Source organism: Amphiura filiformis, chromosome 17 (genome assembly GCF_039555335.1).
Source record: "Amphiura filiformis chromosome 17, Afil_fr2py, whole genome shotgun sequence".
NCBI classification, from domain to species: domain Eukaryota; kingdom Metazoa; phylum Echinodermata; class Ophiuroidea; order Amphilepidida; family Amphiuridae; genus Amphiura; species Amphiura filiformis.
This window is the reverse complement of record NC_092644.1, coordinates 26,541,188-26,556,088: the sequence shown is the minus strand read 5'-3', so window position 1 is coordinate 26,556,088 and position 14,901 is coordinate 26,541,188. Positions and strand designations below refer to the sequence as shown.

General features: G+C 36.3%; 1 protein-coding gene across 1 annotated transcript in view; it reads right to left on the bottom strand.

Annotated features, from left to right (window-relative positions):
* LOC140137540 (cdc42-interacting protein 4-like) overlaps positions 1–14,901 on the bottom strand; it is a 72,849-nt gene that overhangs the window by 44,376 nt on the left and 13,572 nt on the right. The window contains 2 exon segments of the mRNA XM_072159253.1: positions 8,886–8,933; positions 13,939–14,054. Of these exon segments, the coding sequence (XP_072015354.1) occupies positions 8,886–8,933; positions 13,939–14,054 (164 nt within the window).

Below are 14,901 nucleotides of genomic sequence, written 5' to 3'. Positions count from 1 at the left end.
GAAAAGACATACATGTAGTTTCATTATGAAGAGAGAAGGGAAATTAAGCATGTTGATTAGGCCATATAAAATTAATGTTTTGGATCTTGTCCTGAAGATTTTCATGAATTGATAAGGAAGGGAGGTATTTTTCCCCCTTCAATGTAAAATTAGCATTGTTAGTAGTTTTCGGTCATTTCCAACAGTGTTCGAGGAAAGGAGGATGCATGTTTTCTTATTTCTGTGAGATTCTAAGGGGATAGGGGGCCTAAACCCCCACAAAAAGACTTGGGGAAAAAATCTGACAAATCCCAGAAATTGAGGAGGGGGGGGGGGACGAGAACCAAAACATTTAATTTTTTTCAGCCTAACGTTTCTCGCATAGGTCTACTTAAAAAATACTGATATTATTCTTGTATCCACATATAGGCCTACACTTTTCTTATGGATGGGGAAGAAGTCAAATTTGTAATGAAATTAGTTACATTTGCAGGGATCAATTTTGTTAAATCTTTTGGTTCTAAATTAAAATTGAGTGGACAAATTACTTGCTAAAAAAGTCATTCTAAGTTTGTGTGAGAATAAAACAGGTTTATTTGAATAGTTTTCAACTCATGATACCAGCTGAAGCACATGTAAACTAAACTTAAAATAGCTGAATAAAAAGAATCATAAAAAAAGGCAAAAACGAGACATTTGCTAAACTGTATGAAGTTTGCCACTTTTTAAGTAGAGGTAGGAAATATTTGTCAAAACATTCAATTTGATCATGACCCATGAATGAGTAAATCAGTGATTTTGTGACCTTGTACCTATATCGATTTACCGACACCTGGACCTACATAATAGTTGCTTAGACACGACTTTAACAATACAATAATACACAGTTAGCAAACAAACACAGAATCATTAGTTCCAGATATCGCATTGCAAAAGAGCAAGTCATTGAAAAACTGAATGTTTTTCTACCATATTTACTACTGAATTTGACCTTGAATTTGTCAAGTTTTTGTATTGTTGGCTTCTGAGCTTCCATTTCTGCAGTACACCAGAAGCGGCCCAAACTCATGTAGTGCAAATAGACAGTGCTATTGAAAGCCAATACTTCTCCATTAAGGTCAAGTACATACCAAGTTGGAAACTAAAGCCATCATAATAATCACAACCCAAATGAACTTTTACTTGGTTCAATATCAAGGTCACATGTTACTGAAGAATAACATTGAAATTGCAAACATTGCAAGGAGCAAGCATTTTATTGAGCAGTTTTACTTAGAGCAAGAAACTGGTTTAAAAGCTACAGCTCAAGTGGCAGGTTCCTTTTGCACACTTGCATTTACATGTATTCTATAAATTCTTCATTGGTGATACAATCACAATCACTCCAATCTACATGTATGTAACTCTGCAAAGTAGCTTATAACTCGCCTCTAAGAAACTCTAGAAATATGCACTCATACAGTATGCGTGTATGCAAATATTAAGCTGCTACCATATCCAAAATCCAAGGTTTCATACAGATTCTAGGTGTAGGCCTACATGTAAAATTCTTAAGGTTAGAGTAACAAGTCGATTCGCCACCCGTATTTCTAAAACATACCCTGTAAAAAGAGCAATTCTCAATGGACGGGTGATTTTTCTGAAGAAAATGTCTAAAATAGCTTCCATAAAAATATTAATAAGATGAGTCCTGATCTGTACTTTTCTTATTAAGATAAAAATTCTGCACAATCAAAAAGTTTAAATCACAATATAGTCCTATATAAATTTGAGTTTCAAAAAAAGCTGCACGATACTATTCAATTTTTTTTTCTTCTCTTCAACATGATGTTGCTAAATTACTAGCAAACATTTCAAACACACAAAATTAGAAAAGGCAATGGAGAAAGTCAGGAACATATAACTAAAACAACAATAACTTGTAATACTAAGTAGGACTATCAAAGTTCAGTGACCTTTGCAGAAAATGGCATTTATAACGTCAATGAGCTCTTTTTTACTAAGATCTGTTTATTTTTAGCCCAAAACAATCCTACAAATTCCATAGTATTTCAAATGCTGTAATCACAATACAAATTTCATCTGTATGAATAAGCGACATAATTTCCGCCTTGTCTGGTTTACAGTGCGCACTTCTGCCCCCTTGTGAGTAAGTACGATGTTATGGGACCGTGAGCGAGACAGTCTCTAGGAAGCAAAGGAAACGATAGTAGTTAACTGCAACACATAGCATATTAACAGGAATCGCCTTAGGAGTTGGTAAACTATAGATATTATCAGAATCATAATCATACTTACAATATGAAATTCCTGAGAAGTTATACAAACCAATTTGACAGTATCTGAGTCTGAATCACAGACATGTATATTATATCAGGAAATCGTTACAATATGGGCATTGACCTGCTGAATGAGATAACTAGCTTCTGATCGTCATAATTTTATACTATTGAAAACCATACAAATCTGTGAGTTTCCTAGACCCTACGGACACGGTTTATATCAATTATCTTGAAAATTTATTTAAATTTATTATTTATTGAAAATAAATGGATGTCATCCAGATCATTCAAATGAATATTATAAATCCAACTATCACTATACTGTGGTTCATATCAAGTTTGGTAGCGATGTCAATGCTTTTTTGCGGATGCCGCCCAACCATGTGGACAAACTATCCTTGTATGCATGCGTGTACACTCTGCGCGATTAATCTTACGTGTGCATTTTGATACGGCGCACAGTGAAATACGCACCTTACGTCACTACAAGACTTGAAGCGAACCACAGTATATATATATATATATATATATATATACATGAATACATTAACATGTACTGGGAAAACAACTAAATTTTGTAATTGTTTTGTTTTTATGATCATTTGAATTGTCATAATAATGGATATGAAAAGTTTAGTTGTACATTTTGACATGCATTTAATCATATTACTATTTATTTGTAAACATCTAATTAGAGCACAGAGTAGTCTCATCAGCACAAAAGTTCTCTCCCCCCCCCAAGAGAACTGTAATAATGCCCTTGTCATATTGGAACCTGGCCCAAACCAGGGAATGACTCGGCCAAGGACTTAACACATTGTCTCCCCCCCCCTCCCACACCGCAGGACCGGGTATGTGCTGGCCCTTGTCCAGGGTGTTGGCTATAATAAGTCCATAAATCCGGGAATTTGGGCGAGGACTTAGCCAAGGCAAAGGCTGGAGTATACAGTAGTAGGAGACGGGACTTGGTCAGGGTTTTGCACACAAATATTGCCCCGTCGGTTGGGGACTAGACTGAGAGTTATCCGAGAGTTAGCCAAGAGTTTAGCATTTTTAAAATACAACTCGGCCATCCGGGGGCCGGGACATCACCTGATGGGTGCAACTGCATATAATGTCGTATATTTAAAATACAATGAATTCATAAATGTGTTTATAATTTAGAATGGTCATGCTGATACTGATTTGTTTATATAATTGTCTATTATACAATTATAATCTAACGGTCTGTATACATTGATCCATCATCCAGCGTCTGATCTGTGGTGGGCAAGACCCTCCTCTTCCCCGATTCTAAGAATTAATTACATTAATGTAGGGTACTCACTGAATGACTCACATACAGTACAGACTGTGTGTTGCACAGACTGTCTCTGACTGTATGGTTGACATTATGGTGTAATGTCAATAAACGTTCCATTTATATTCACTAGTACTTTGTGGGACATATTCATCATGTCTGCTCACATGTTATTAAGTAAGCATCTAGATATTTCAGTACATTGTATGAATATATCGAAAGCAAAATTATTCCAAATGTTGTGTGTAATTAATCCCTAGGAATTAAGCATTAAATAGGGGCCTACTTCTCAAAACTTGCATCATAGGTATCCATGTATAAAAGCTGCCACACACACCTTGACAGATACTCAAGGCAAATCGCGCCAAATTTTGCAGTGCCGAGTGTACATTAACACTAATTTATTCCTTTCATTAGAGGGAAAATCAGTAGATCTCTAAATAATTAAATTAGTGCCAAATTTTGCAGTGTTGAGTGCTCATTACCACAATTTATTCCTTTCAACTTCAAGAGAGGGAAAATCAAAAGATCTTTAGATAATTAAATTAACTAGTGCCAAATTTTGCAAAATCATAAGATATTTATTTTTCACTACCAAGAAAAGAAAAATATATGGAAAAATTGTTACCTTAAATTATGAAATTTGAATTTGGTTCATGCATCTTCCTGTGCAACACACATTATTTTGCAAGTCTAGTAATACCAGAGTTAGGCCAAAAGTATTTTTTTGGGAAATCTTCAGTTCTCAATGGGCTTCAGTACCTCTTTGCCAACATACATGTACGTACATTGTATGTACCCGTTTTGGTAACAGGATGTGATAAGTGTATGGTTTTATCACAGAAGGAAGGATCTATGTGTACTCATATCTGCTACCACATTGTAAAGTTCTAGAGGTGTTAAACTGTATAAACATATAAAATAACCTAGCTAATCTTCTACAACCCAACCATGTCCTGAATAACTTGTAATAATAATATAAAGCCATTTGGTCCAAAACAAAATTCTTACTTTTGAGGTCACACAATTAAATGTAAGACCCAATTAATAATACTTTATGACCTATATATTTGATATCTATTTTGTACGGCATTGTTGGAGATCTATCAAAGAAAAAAGTTTAGAATTGAATGGTATTTTGAAATGAAATTTATTAGGAGTCAGTTCACTTCACTTCAACAATAAATCTATTCCTAATTCCCTCAATCACAAAATGTTTATATCGAAAATAAAAAAATTTACTTTGTAAAATTTACAGAACAAATATGTCCATGAGAAAATCTAATGATTGAACATATAATTTGTGTCAAAAACATTGTAAAAAGTAATTTCCCTATTTAGACAATACATTTTATTGGTTGAATAATTTGTTGAATTTCACCACAAATTTTTTTTCACTATTTACCACTTTTTTTTCAACATGAAAATACAAAATTATAGTGGACTAAAAGAAATGAAATATACTAATTTGTGTTGAAGATGCCATAAAAATGCAATTGGCAAAATATATGGCATCGCAGAACATGCCACTAACTGGATCACGCCCTACCATACTTCCTATCATGCATAATTTTGGTACAGATTTGTCGCACAAGAACAACAAATCATTTCCAGCCAATGTTCTGGCACGCATCTTCACATTCATTTATCTATATATTAATAATAAAACATTCAGAAGCAGCAGACATATTTACATCTGCAAATTGAACGAGCTACCAGATGTGTATGTCCGCCTACCCAACCTATGCAACTCCTGGCCTGTCTGTAGATGCCATAAATATGTCAAAGGCTGATGACTGCAAGAGTATTTTTAGTTTGTGCTGCTATTACCAATTGTCATCTTCGGCATCAATGACAGTAATTATATGCTCCATCATATGTATAGCAACTTCATCAACTTCTATCACAAGAAATACGAAAGCCACATGGCCACACATACTTCGGTTGATAGCAGCCAGTTGCAAATTTGATTGCATTTTGTACACTTCCCTAATAAGGAATGAGATTTGTCCATTTTAAAAGTTAGCTCATCACTCGCCATTCATGCTATGTATAAACCTGCACAGCATCTCATGACAGTACTGTACATGTACCCATTAATGAACCTTGTGGACAAAAATTGTGATGTGATCAAGCAAAATCAGTCGGAACTCGGAAATATTAAATTTTAAGTTTCTTATAGGATAGTAATAAGCATTTGCAAAGCTGCATTTTGGAGAAAACCCCATTGAAATTGAACAACCAGATCCGAAGATATTAGCAATTAATGAGTTTCCAAAACATGAGGAAACAAAAGGAAATATTACTTTTGTTTGGCTGTATCTCAAAATCAATATTTCCGAGTTCCGACTGATTTTGCTTGATCGCATCACAATTAATGCTAGTGAACACCAGTAAAAAATGTCTGCTAATGCTAGAAAAACTGTGAATATAGCCAACTTCAAAAAATGTTTTTATGAATATTTTTGCCCTCTAAACCAGGCAGAATTTGGGCTTATTCTTTTTTGCCTACCAGACTATTGAACTAAACAGTTACAAGAAATGTGAACCCAAAATTCAAACCGGAAACATTTGGGAAACCTTCTGTGACCTTCACAACATGACACCACCGTGTCCACCTTAACACAGGAAACACTTGGACCTACAAGCCCTTCCTTGCAACTTCCTGCATCAAGTGACAACTTCAGTGAGTTTACTCACAACTACATGTACATGTAGGCCTACTTGTTTACCTCAACTAGATAAGAAAGGACCACAGAATTAGAGGAGAATCGGGACTCGGTCGCCATCTTGATACAGGCAAGCATGGAGCAAAAATTGGGAGTATTCTGTTTTCCTCGGAATACGCTTGAGGCATTTGTTGTCATCCAAGCGCGACATGGATGTTAGCCGCATTTGAGAGACGTCCTGTATGCGAGTTCCAAGATGCTTCAGATGAGATGCAGTTCATTGTTTTCATTCGTCTCCGCGCACCGTCGGCAAGGACCCGAATACCCCCAATTTACTCCCCATGGCTGACAGCATGATTGTATGTGACAGTATAGGAAGTCCCGGTTCTCCTTCTCTAATTCTGTGGAAAGGAAAGTATTAATTGGCGAGTTAAATAAAGGCGATTCAAAAAAAGGCATGTTCAAATGGTGAGTTACCTCCTGCTGTGCTTCAATAAATTTTACAGTAAGTCCACTGGGCAAGTTGTGAATTTACGGAAAATTCATGGGGCAAGTTGGATAATATATTTACGACAAGTCCATGCAGTGAGTTGGATATATCCGGCAAGTACATGCAGCGAGTAAGAATATTTCCGGAAATTCTGTGCGGTAAATCAGACCACTCACATATCTATGCGGCGTCTTTAAGTGTGTGCGTGTTTACACCAGTGTTTTGAGCAAACACTAGCGATTTCAGGCTGTGCCTAATAAAATACGTACTGACATCACTGCCACATCAGGGTGGAAAATGGTAGTATAGTTTACCTGTTACTAGCCGTTTAGACTTGCTGTTGTTTTGGAAACTCACCGCTGCGACTTGACAGCTTTTCCGCAACTAATAAGGGACAGAATATACAACTTCATGGGGGGTAATTGAGGGGGATATCTCACCATTTCAATTACTAACTCGCCTGTTTTAACTCGCCTACACCCTGCTCTCTAGATAGGCCTATTTCACAGGTCTTCAATCTCAGATGTAGACCCTCCCCCTCACATGAAGGACCTCCCCCTCATGAATTACTTACTGCCTGACTTAAGGTGAAATCTTACTTTTGGTAAGAATACCAGTTGTGCCCATAAGCCTTTTTGAAATTATGGCGGGCACAAAAGGAGAGGGCGTACTTTTAAGTAAGTAATCTTTTGCATACAAAAGATTACTCACTTCAAAGTACGCCCTCTCCTTTTGTGCCCGCAATATTTCAAAATGGCTCATTATTTTGATAGGGCAACATACCATGCTACATTGTGAAATTTGCAGAAGGAACCTACTTTCATAAAAAGAATATACAGTAAATAAATCAGCTTTCATTAAATTCATGTCCATAATCACACGGGGTTTTCTGTTTGACCCTATGACCCATGAGGTGATCATCAACCTGCAGAATAAAGTAATAATTGAATCAGCCATTCCATTTCAAATACATACACCCCCTATGGAAGACTTGACCTTAATCTTTTACACAGGGAATGTGAATTTCAGATGGGGTTACCCAAATGGGTGAATCCATTTGGCATCTACACCCCCTCTGTAGAAGATCAAGGTCATGACTTCTATAGGTGGTGTATGGATTTTAACTGGAATAGCCTATTCTATGATTTGATTTCCAGACAGATACTTCCTGTTTTGAACCAACTGTGTAGAAAGTTTAATATTGTAACTATACATGTACAGTTAGAAAAGACTAGTCAGCCATGTTTCTGTGCACACACATGCATCAAATGTCCTGTATGATCTTTTGCAAAACAAGAATTGCAAGAGATATACTGAAGACTGCTTTCCTAAACCCCGATCAGTTCACCGCCATTAGCTTATTTTCGTCATTTTACTACTATATGGTCACAATGATATATAGATGATTATTTTTCCAAGTCAGCAATGCTTGCAGTTGAATCTCTTGCAACTTTACTATTCCATTGCTATGTTCTACAGTAACCAGGTGGTGGTCGCCGTGCATTCTCTAAATGCAGTAAATTTTCATCATCAACCGTGTAATTGAATGGGATTATTTTGAAATTTTAAAATGCTTGAAATATCACAAACAAATAGGCCTATGTTAATAAATAATATAAATACAAGCTAAAACCATTGGGGTTTGATAATGAACCACACAAAACTAACCAAGTATATGGAAAATGCCATACGGCTGAGCGGTTTCACAAGTTGCCGGCTCGATCATGCCATTCGCCGCCTGACAGTAACATTTCAATAACCTGTATGACACATAAGTCCTGTGACTGGTCGCAAGTTCAAACTCATCGTAACTCTATTGTACATTTGGTAGTGCTCCATTGCGCGTAGTATAAAATTGTGTGTGTTGACACCGTATAAATCCAATGGATCGGTTACGGAGAGTTTGGGACTTGAGATGGGTTTTGACTATGATGCGAAACACCCCAGGTCTGTAGTCTCACACTAAGATCTCTCTTCACTAACCCCTATATGTTTGCACATCATACTCACAGAATGACCTTTGAATGTGCCATGTCAAAAACTCTTACTCCACCATTCGAGGTCAAATTTTGAGCCATGACTGGGAAATGGAAGTTATTGAACTTCGCCATTGTGATGAGAATATTTTGGCTCATCAAACTCTCCTCGTTTGTCACAATACTTACTCTGTTTCTTCATCCCTCTTCTTCGGTGAGTACCCTTTGATAAGTTTCCTATACAAGATGGGAAAAGAAAATGAAGAGAAAAGAAGATGCATTTAAAATCACTCTGAGCATTGTATTTGTACAACAATGTAGGAACAATGTAACAAAGATATTCACCAGCGAGGTGTGATATATCTGATTTAATATCATTTGTCAACTAGATCATGATTATTTTGACTCCTGCACTATGAAATTATTGCAAAAGTCAACCGTATGTACCATAATCATATCAAAAGGTGCACGGTCCATTTTATACCACTAGGGTTATGTATATTTTTGTACGATAACACTTCACTGGCAAATTAAGGGCCCTGAGTGGTACATGTAAATGATCAACATAAAACACTTTTATTTCTATAACTTTAATATCGTAATGCCGTAATTGGGTCGGAAAAACCATGATACATAATGTACTTGTGGCCTCTGAACATGTTTAAAACAAAACTGCCAATAGGTTTATACGAGGTTTTGCTTTAAACATGTTCAGGGCCAATGACACATAGGTTTTTCCTGCCTAACAACGATATCATCAATTGGTAATAAACAAAAACATATTTCTCTTCAAATATCTAACATATTCCATTTCAAATATATGTAACTATACATGACAATTGTGCATGCTATCTTGCACCTCACAGTTCCTAAAATTATTTTTATCATTTTCTTTAACAACACACTGCACTCTCACAGCTTCCATGACCCTTTATATTTATGAGTCAATGGGTAATTGCTCACAATAGTACACATTGTATTAGGGCCAAGATGACACACATGACTGACATCATCTTAATAGTCTTACCAGACTGCATTATTAAAATCACAGATTTTCATCTAAAAATTATCCAAAAATACCTACTATATTTGTGACACTTTATCACTTATTTTTGTTCTTTACTGTATTATTTTTACTATTCAAATTCATACGCAATTTTTATGTACTCTGTACTAACATATTTGCCAAAAATACCTACAATTTGTGACACATTGTTGTCACTTCTTTGTACAATAATGTCAAGTTATTAAAATAGTATTTAGCCAAGCATAAATTGTGTCTTTTCATCATAACGCTCTCAAGTATAACATGCATAATATCTGTGGAGCTTACAGTTCACATTGTATAAAGCACACACCTCTCTAGTGACACATACTGTAATCACGGTTTATAAAGAAACTGAGTTACATGTACAATGTACATAGCACCATTCTATACACTATATTTGCCCAGACATCAAGACATTAAATATCAGCGAAGGAGGCAGTGATAACAGCATGGGTAGTATTTAGCTTCTAGATACATGCACGTATCGCATCATCTGTTGACAACTATTTGGTGGAAAATTGGGTCAACTGATTTCTTAACGAATGTATAAATTGACATCGTAATGAAACAGCGACGCTATCTACCAAATCCAATCTTCCCATACTGTATCAAACATTTTTAATGGAATTATGATGGCCAATGGACGATAGACACTTTGACATCATGGACAGTTGACCAACCCCATATGAAGGTTCCGCTCTTATTTATACAGAGATTATACATTTTGATCATATTCAAGGACTTTACAGATTAATGAATGGATGGACTTTTTTCATCATTTTAATTATGCAGCAAATTTTTATTTCTTTTCTTGGAACTGAGATTCACTAATTGTACCAAAGATAATAAATTCCAAAAGATGACATCTAATTCTGTATACATTTATTAATGTATCATGCATGTGTACATACATTCTCACATCCCTGATACATTGTACATGTGCAAACTCTTACTCAATAGTCTGTGTGCATATGTGCATTCACTTTTGTGTTTGTTTGTTTCTTTGTTTGTTTCTAACAGTAACAAGTCGCTAAGTGTGGAATGTATGTGTGGGGTTGTGGGGTATGTGTGGTGGTGTACATACACACGTGGGTGTCTGGGAAGTGCTCATCACTTCAATATGTACACTTCTTTATATCCTTGACTAAAAGCAGAAAATACACTGATCACACAATTCTGAGAATGATCACAGAAGCTTCAAATCTATACATGTAGCACTTTTTACCCTCCCCAAAATGTCCAATCTGACTCAACCAGGCAGCTTCACGCCTACATCTCCTCGCTAAGGACATAAAATGATCTGAGTGCTGCATCAGACTCGCCACTAATGTTATTGCATAAAAACCATCAGCAGTCGTTAATTTACCTGTGACATTTTCCACGCTGGATCACAGAGGAGGAAGATTTAAAGGGAGAATAGCTTAAATTTGACGTACATGTGACATTTTTTCCCAAGATGTAATAAAATATCTTGAATGATGTTTGATAAACATATATGTAAATGGAAGATTGTGTGTGAAACTGCCAGCAGTCATCTAATAACATAATTTAATGTTACCGTTTCCTTAGTAAACCGGTTTCAATTTCAATATTTTCCTAGTAACACTTGTATAAACACATGAACTTTTGTATTCCTGCATGTATATACTTTTTCAATTTCATGTTTCATAACAGTTTTCAAAATCAGATTATAAACATGGTGACTTGCCAGCTTGCAAAAATATCAACAAGCATTTTATAAGGAATACCTGGAAAAATAAACAACAACCAAAACTACAGGTAGACCAACACTTGCTGCAGTCATAATTCATATCCTAATATTTTTTTATGAAAAAATAAAATAAAAATAGTCCCCTCGTCCGACCAGGGAAGGTCCGACCTTATTCATTTCACATAATCGCACCAGACAATTACACAACACAGGCAAAATAATTTCAAATAATTTGACAAACTCTGTGAGGCTTGTGAATATTTTGGAAGTATTTTACTGAATGCCATATGGTACAATGGGGCTGTTGGTTCAGATGTCCTCTATGCAAGATCCATGAGCTTAGAGATAAGCCTTTACTGGATGAGGAGGTTTTAACCATGGCTGACACCAAGGCCTGAACCACTGAACATAACATAGTGGTTTAGGTGATGGTTGTTTTTCTTGCAAATTTCTAGTTACTGCAAAATGAAAATATTTACTTTTCCTCAAATACAAACAAGCTGACCCCCATATAGTGACACTGATGTGATGCCTATGTGTTTATGTGCATGTGTGTGTGTGGGGGGCGGAACACATCAACATACTGATTCTGAAAACTGCAATGAATATCTACCAAATTTTCAAATTATTCCCGTATAATCGAACATTTTCGAAAGGTGGGCGTTAATTAGAGGTCTTTTAAATCACAACAATAATTCCCACTAAAAAACATCGCTAGTACATGTACCGTCTGGCAGTGCTGTGGTGCTCCACAAATAATATGGAATTTCTACAATACCGATCCATGGCAGCTTACACATGGATATCGCGAAATTGGCGATTGAAAATACAGATACTGTATGGGCGAATCAGGAATTATCGCAAAATTCTCTTGCGAGAATCCAAATGGATACGCCCGCACTGCTGCAGATTTCTAGGCCTGTCTGTTTTAATTTCAATTGATATAATTTCACCATTAGTAATTTTTTATGTTTCATCACAACAAATTTCAGCAATATGAAAATAAAGTGACAGTGAAAATTAGCATCATTTGACAAGGAATATTTGCAGAAATGTGCTGATGCATTCATTAGTGCATGCACAATTGACATTAGTGCATGCATGCATTTCACAGTATTCAATCCTGTTTCATTTCAGCAAAAGAAAAGGTCAACCCAGGTACATGTTTACTCAAGATCACCACGCCAAATATAATTTATATAAATCCAAATTTGTCTGTATCAGACTCTTTTCATGGCAAACAGATTTGTTTTGCAAATAAGGAAGGAAAGAAGGAAACTGGTGGGGTCTTGACCGAAAGCATGTCATTTGTTCAGGTCTATTTAAACAGTACACATGAATCGTTATTAGCGACGTTCATTTAGTCGTTTATGTCTGGCGTTGCTAATGGGTGAAATTACTTTTTACATGAGAGACCCATATCATTATTTTAAAATTAATATTTGTTTTTAAAATTGCATGCATCAATTTTCATAAAGTCATAAAAATAAACTTTCATGGAAATACCTGAATGTGGTGTCAAAATTCTGAAATAGTAATTAGTAATATAGTGAACTTAGGCAAATTTCTATAACTGCATACATATATTTTGAAAAACTAAAAACCTGAATCCAGATATGTGACCTGCTACCACGAAATGAGTATAAAGTCGCAAGTTGGTAGTTTCGATACATCCTGGCTGCTGAGTTGATATTGTTTGTTTCACATGCACCTGTTCAAGCCAATGGTATGTCCTTTGTGAATGGGTGCACAATGGGCCATTCACGAAGGACATACTACTGGCTTGTACAGGTGCACTGGAAACAAAAGAACATCAACTCAGCAGCCAGGATGTATCGAAACTACCAACTTGCGGCTTTTCGCTCATTTTGTGGTAACAGGTCACATACTTCTCATATCTACCCATAATTCATACACAAGAGTTAAGATGTGTACAACTGAGCTGGGATTTATTTTGAATGTGCTCAGATGCATCAGTGCAGTGATGACTTTCACCAGTGCAGTGATGACTTGCACCAGTGCTGGCATGCACCACTTGCACTTGCACCAGTTGCACTTGCACCAATGCTCACATGCACCAGTGCTCATATGCACCAATGCTCACACATGCACCAGTGCATGTAACACATGTAGCATTTCTTCTTTTCACCTATACTTTGTCTCATCAGGAGTTGAGAGTGATGTGCAGCTTTCGCTGGTCACAGTGCACAACCTTCAGCGCAAAAAGAGCATACATACACACCCGTACAAGGGTGATTTGTTGGCATGCCTGCGGCGTAACCGCATAAAAGCACTGGCGTCACTCTTGACTCATGACGAGACAAAGTATAGACTTAGATCCTAGGTGTATGTACATTTGACCCCTGCCACTGATGAGCCATACTCGAAGACGCATGATGAGACAAAGTATAGACTTAGATCCTAGGTGCATGTACATTTGACCCCTGACACTGATGAGCCATACTCGAAGACGGGCTACTTACTTGAGAGCTGCTGCATATTCCGTTTCAATTTTTTGTCTTTCTCGTACAAAATGTGTGTATTTGTCCACCGCATCTATCCCTGATTGTGTGTGTTTCTCGAGCCGGGTATATTGATCCTATAGAGATGAGAAAAACAAGAGGAGACGAGACGTAATTAGCTATAAATATAAATGTCAGTCAGTCAGTCCACATGGGTAATTCATTCAAGAGCGCACAAGAAAAATGAATCAATATTATGCAGTCACCTTCAGGTTATACATGTACTTGAAATTTGGCTGACAAGAAAATTATGATCAAATTTATGATTACTTGAGGATGTTATGATTATACTGTAATATTGAAGATGAAAATCCATTTCCTTTTCTTCAGTTCTGTAGTGCTAAGAATAAGCAGAAGCTTTGGGCAATTTTGTCCCTGCTTAACATGAAAAAGCATGTAGTTCTGCATGTAAGTCTTCCTGACTCAGGGACAACATTATTATTAAAAAATTCCACTTTGTTGTACAATTGCAACCATCTTCGGATCAACAACACTCACAGTTGCTATTTCAGTTCTCTGTCCTCAGCTAGGTAATGCTGTTTTGGTTGTGACTGACTGAAATATTTGAATCAAATATTAAATCACGTGATGATATGAATGTTGTTGACCAGCTTTAAAATAACTTTAAGTATTAATCATGACATTGTTCTTCACTTAGCTCCTTTGATGTCAAATAATACTCAACGCCATAATACAAGGACTCTCGAACTAGGGGCCTTCTTTTGGTCACTGCATATTATGGTTAACGTTACCATGGTAACACCCATCTTCGATGTTCCTTGATTTCACTTAAACAAAGATAGTTATTTTTACATGTATGTACGCTGTCAATGCCTGATGAGGTTTCATGACGACGAATCGACGACACAATTGATATTCCGCACAGATAAATCCAGAGTTAAAATCCTAGCCACTAACTACGTC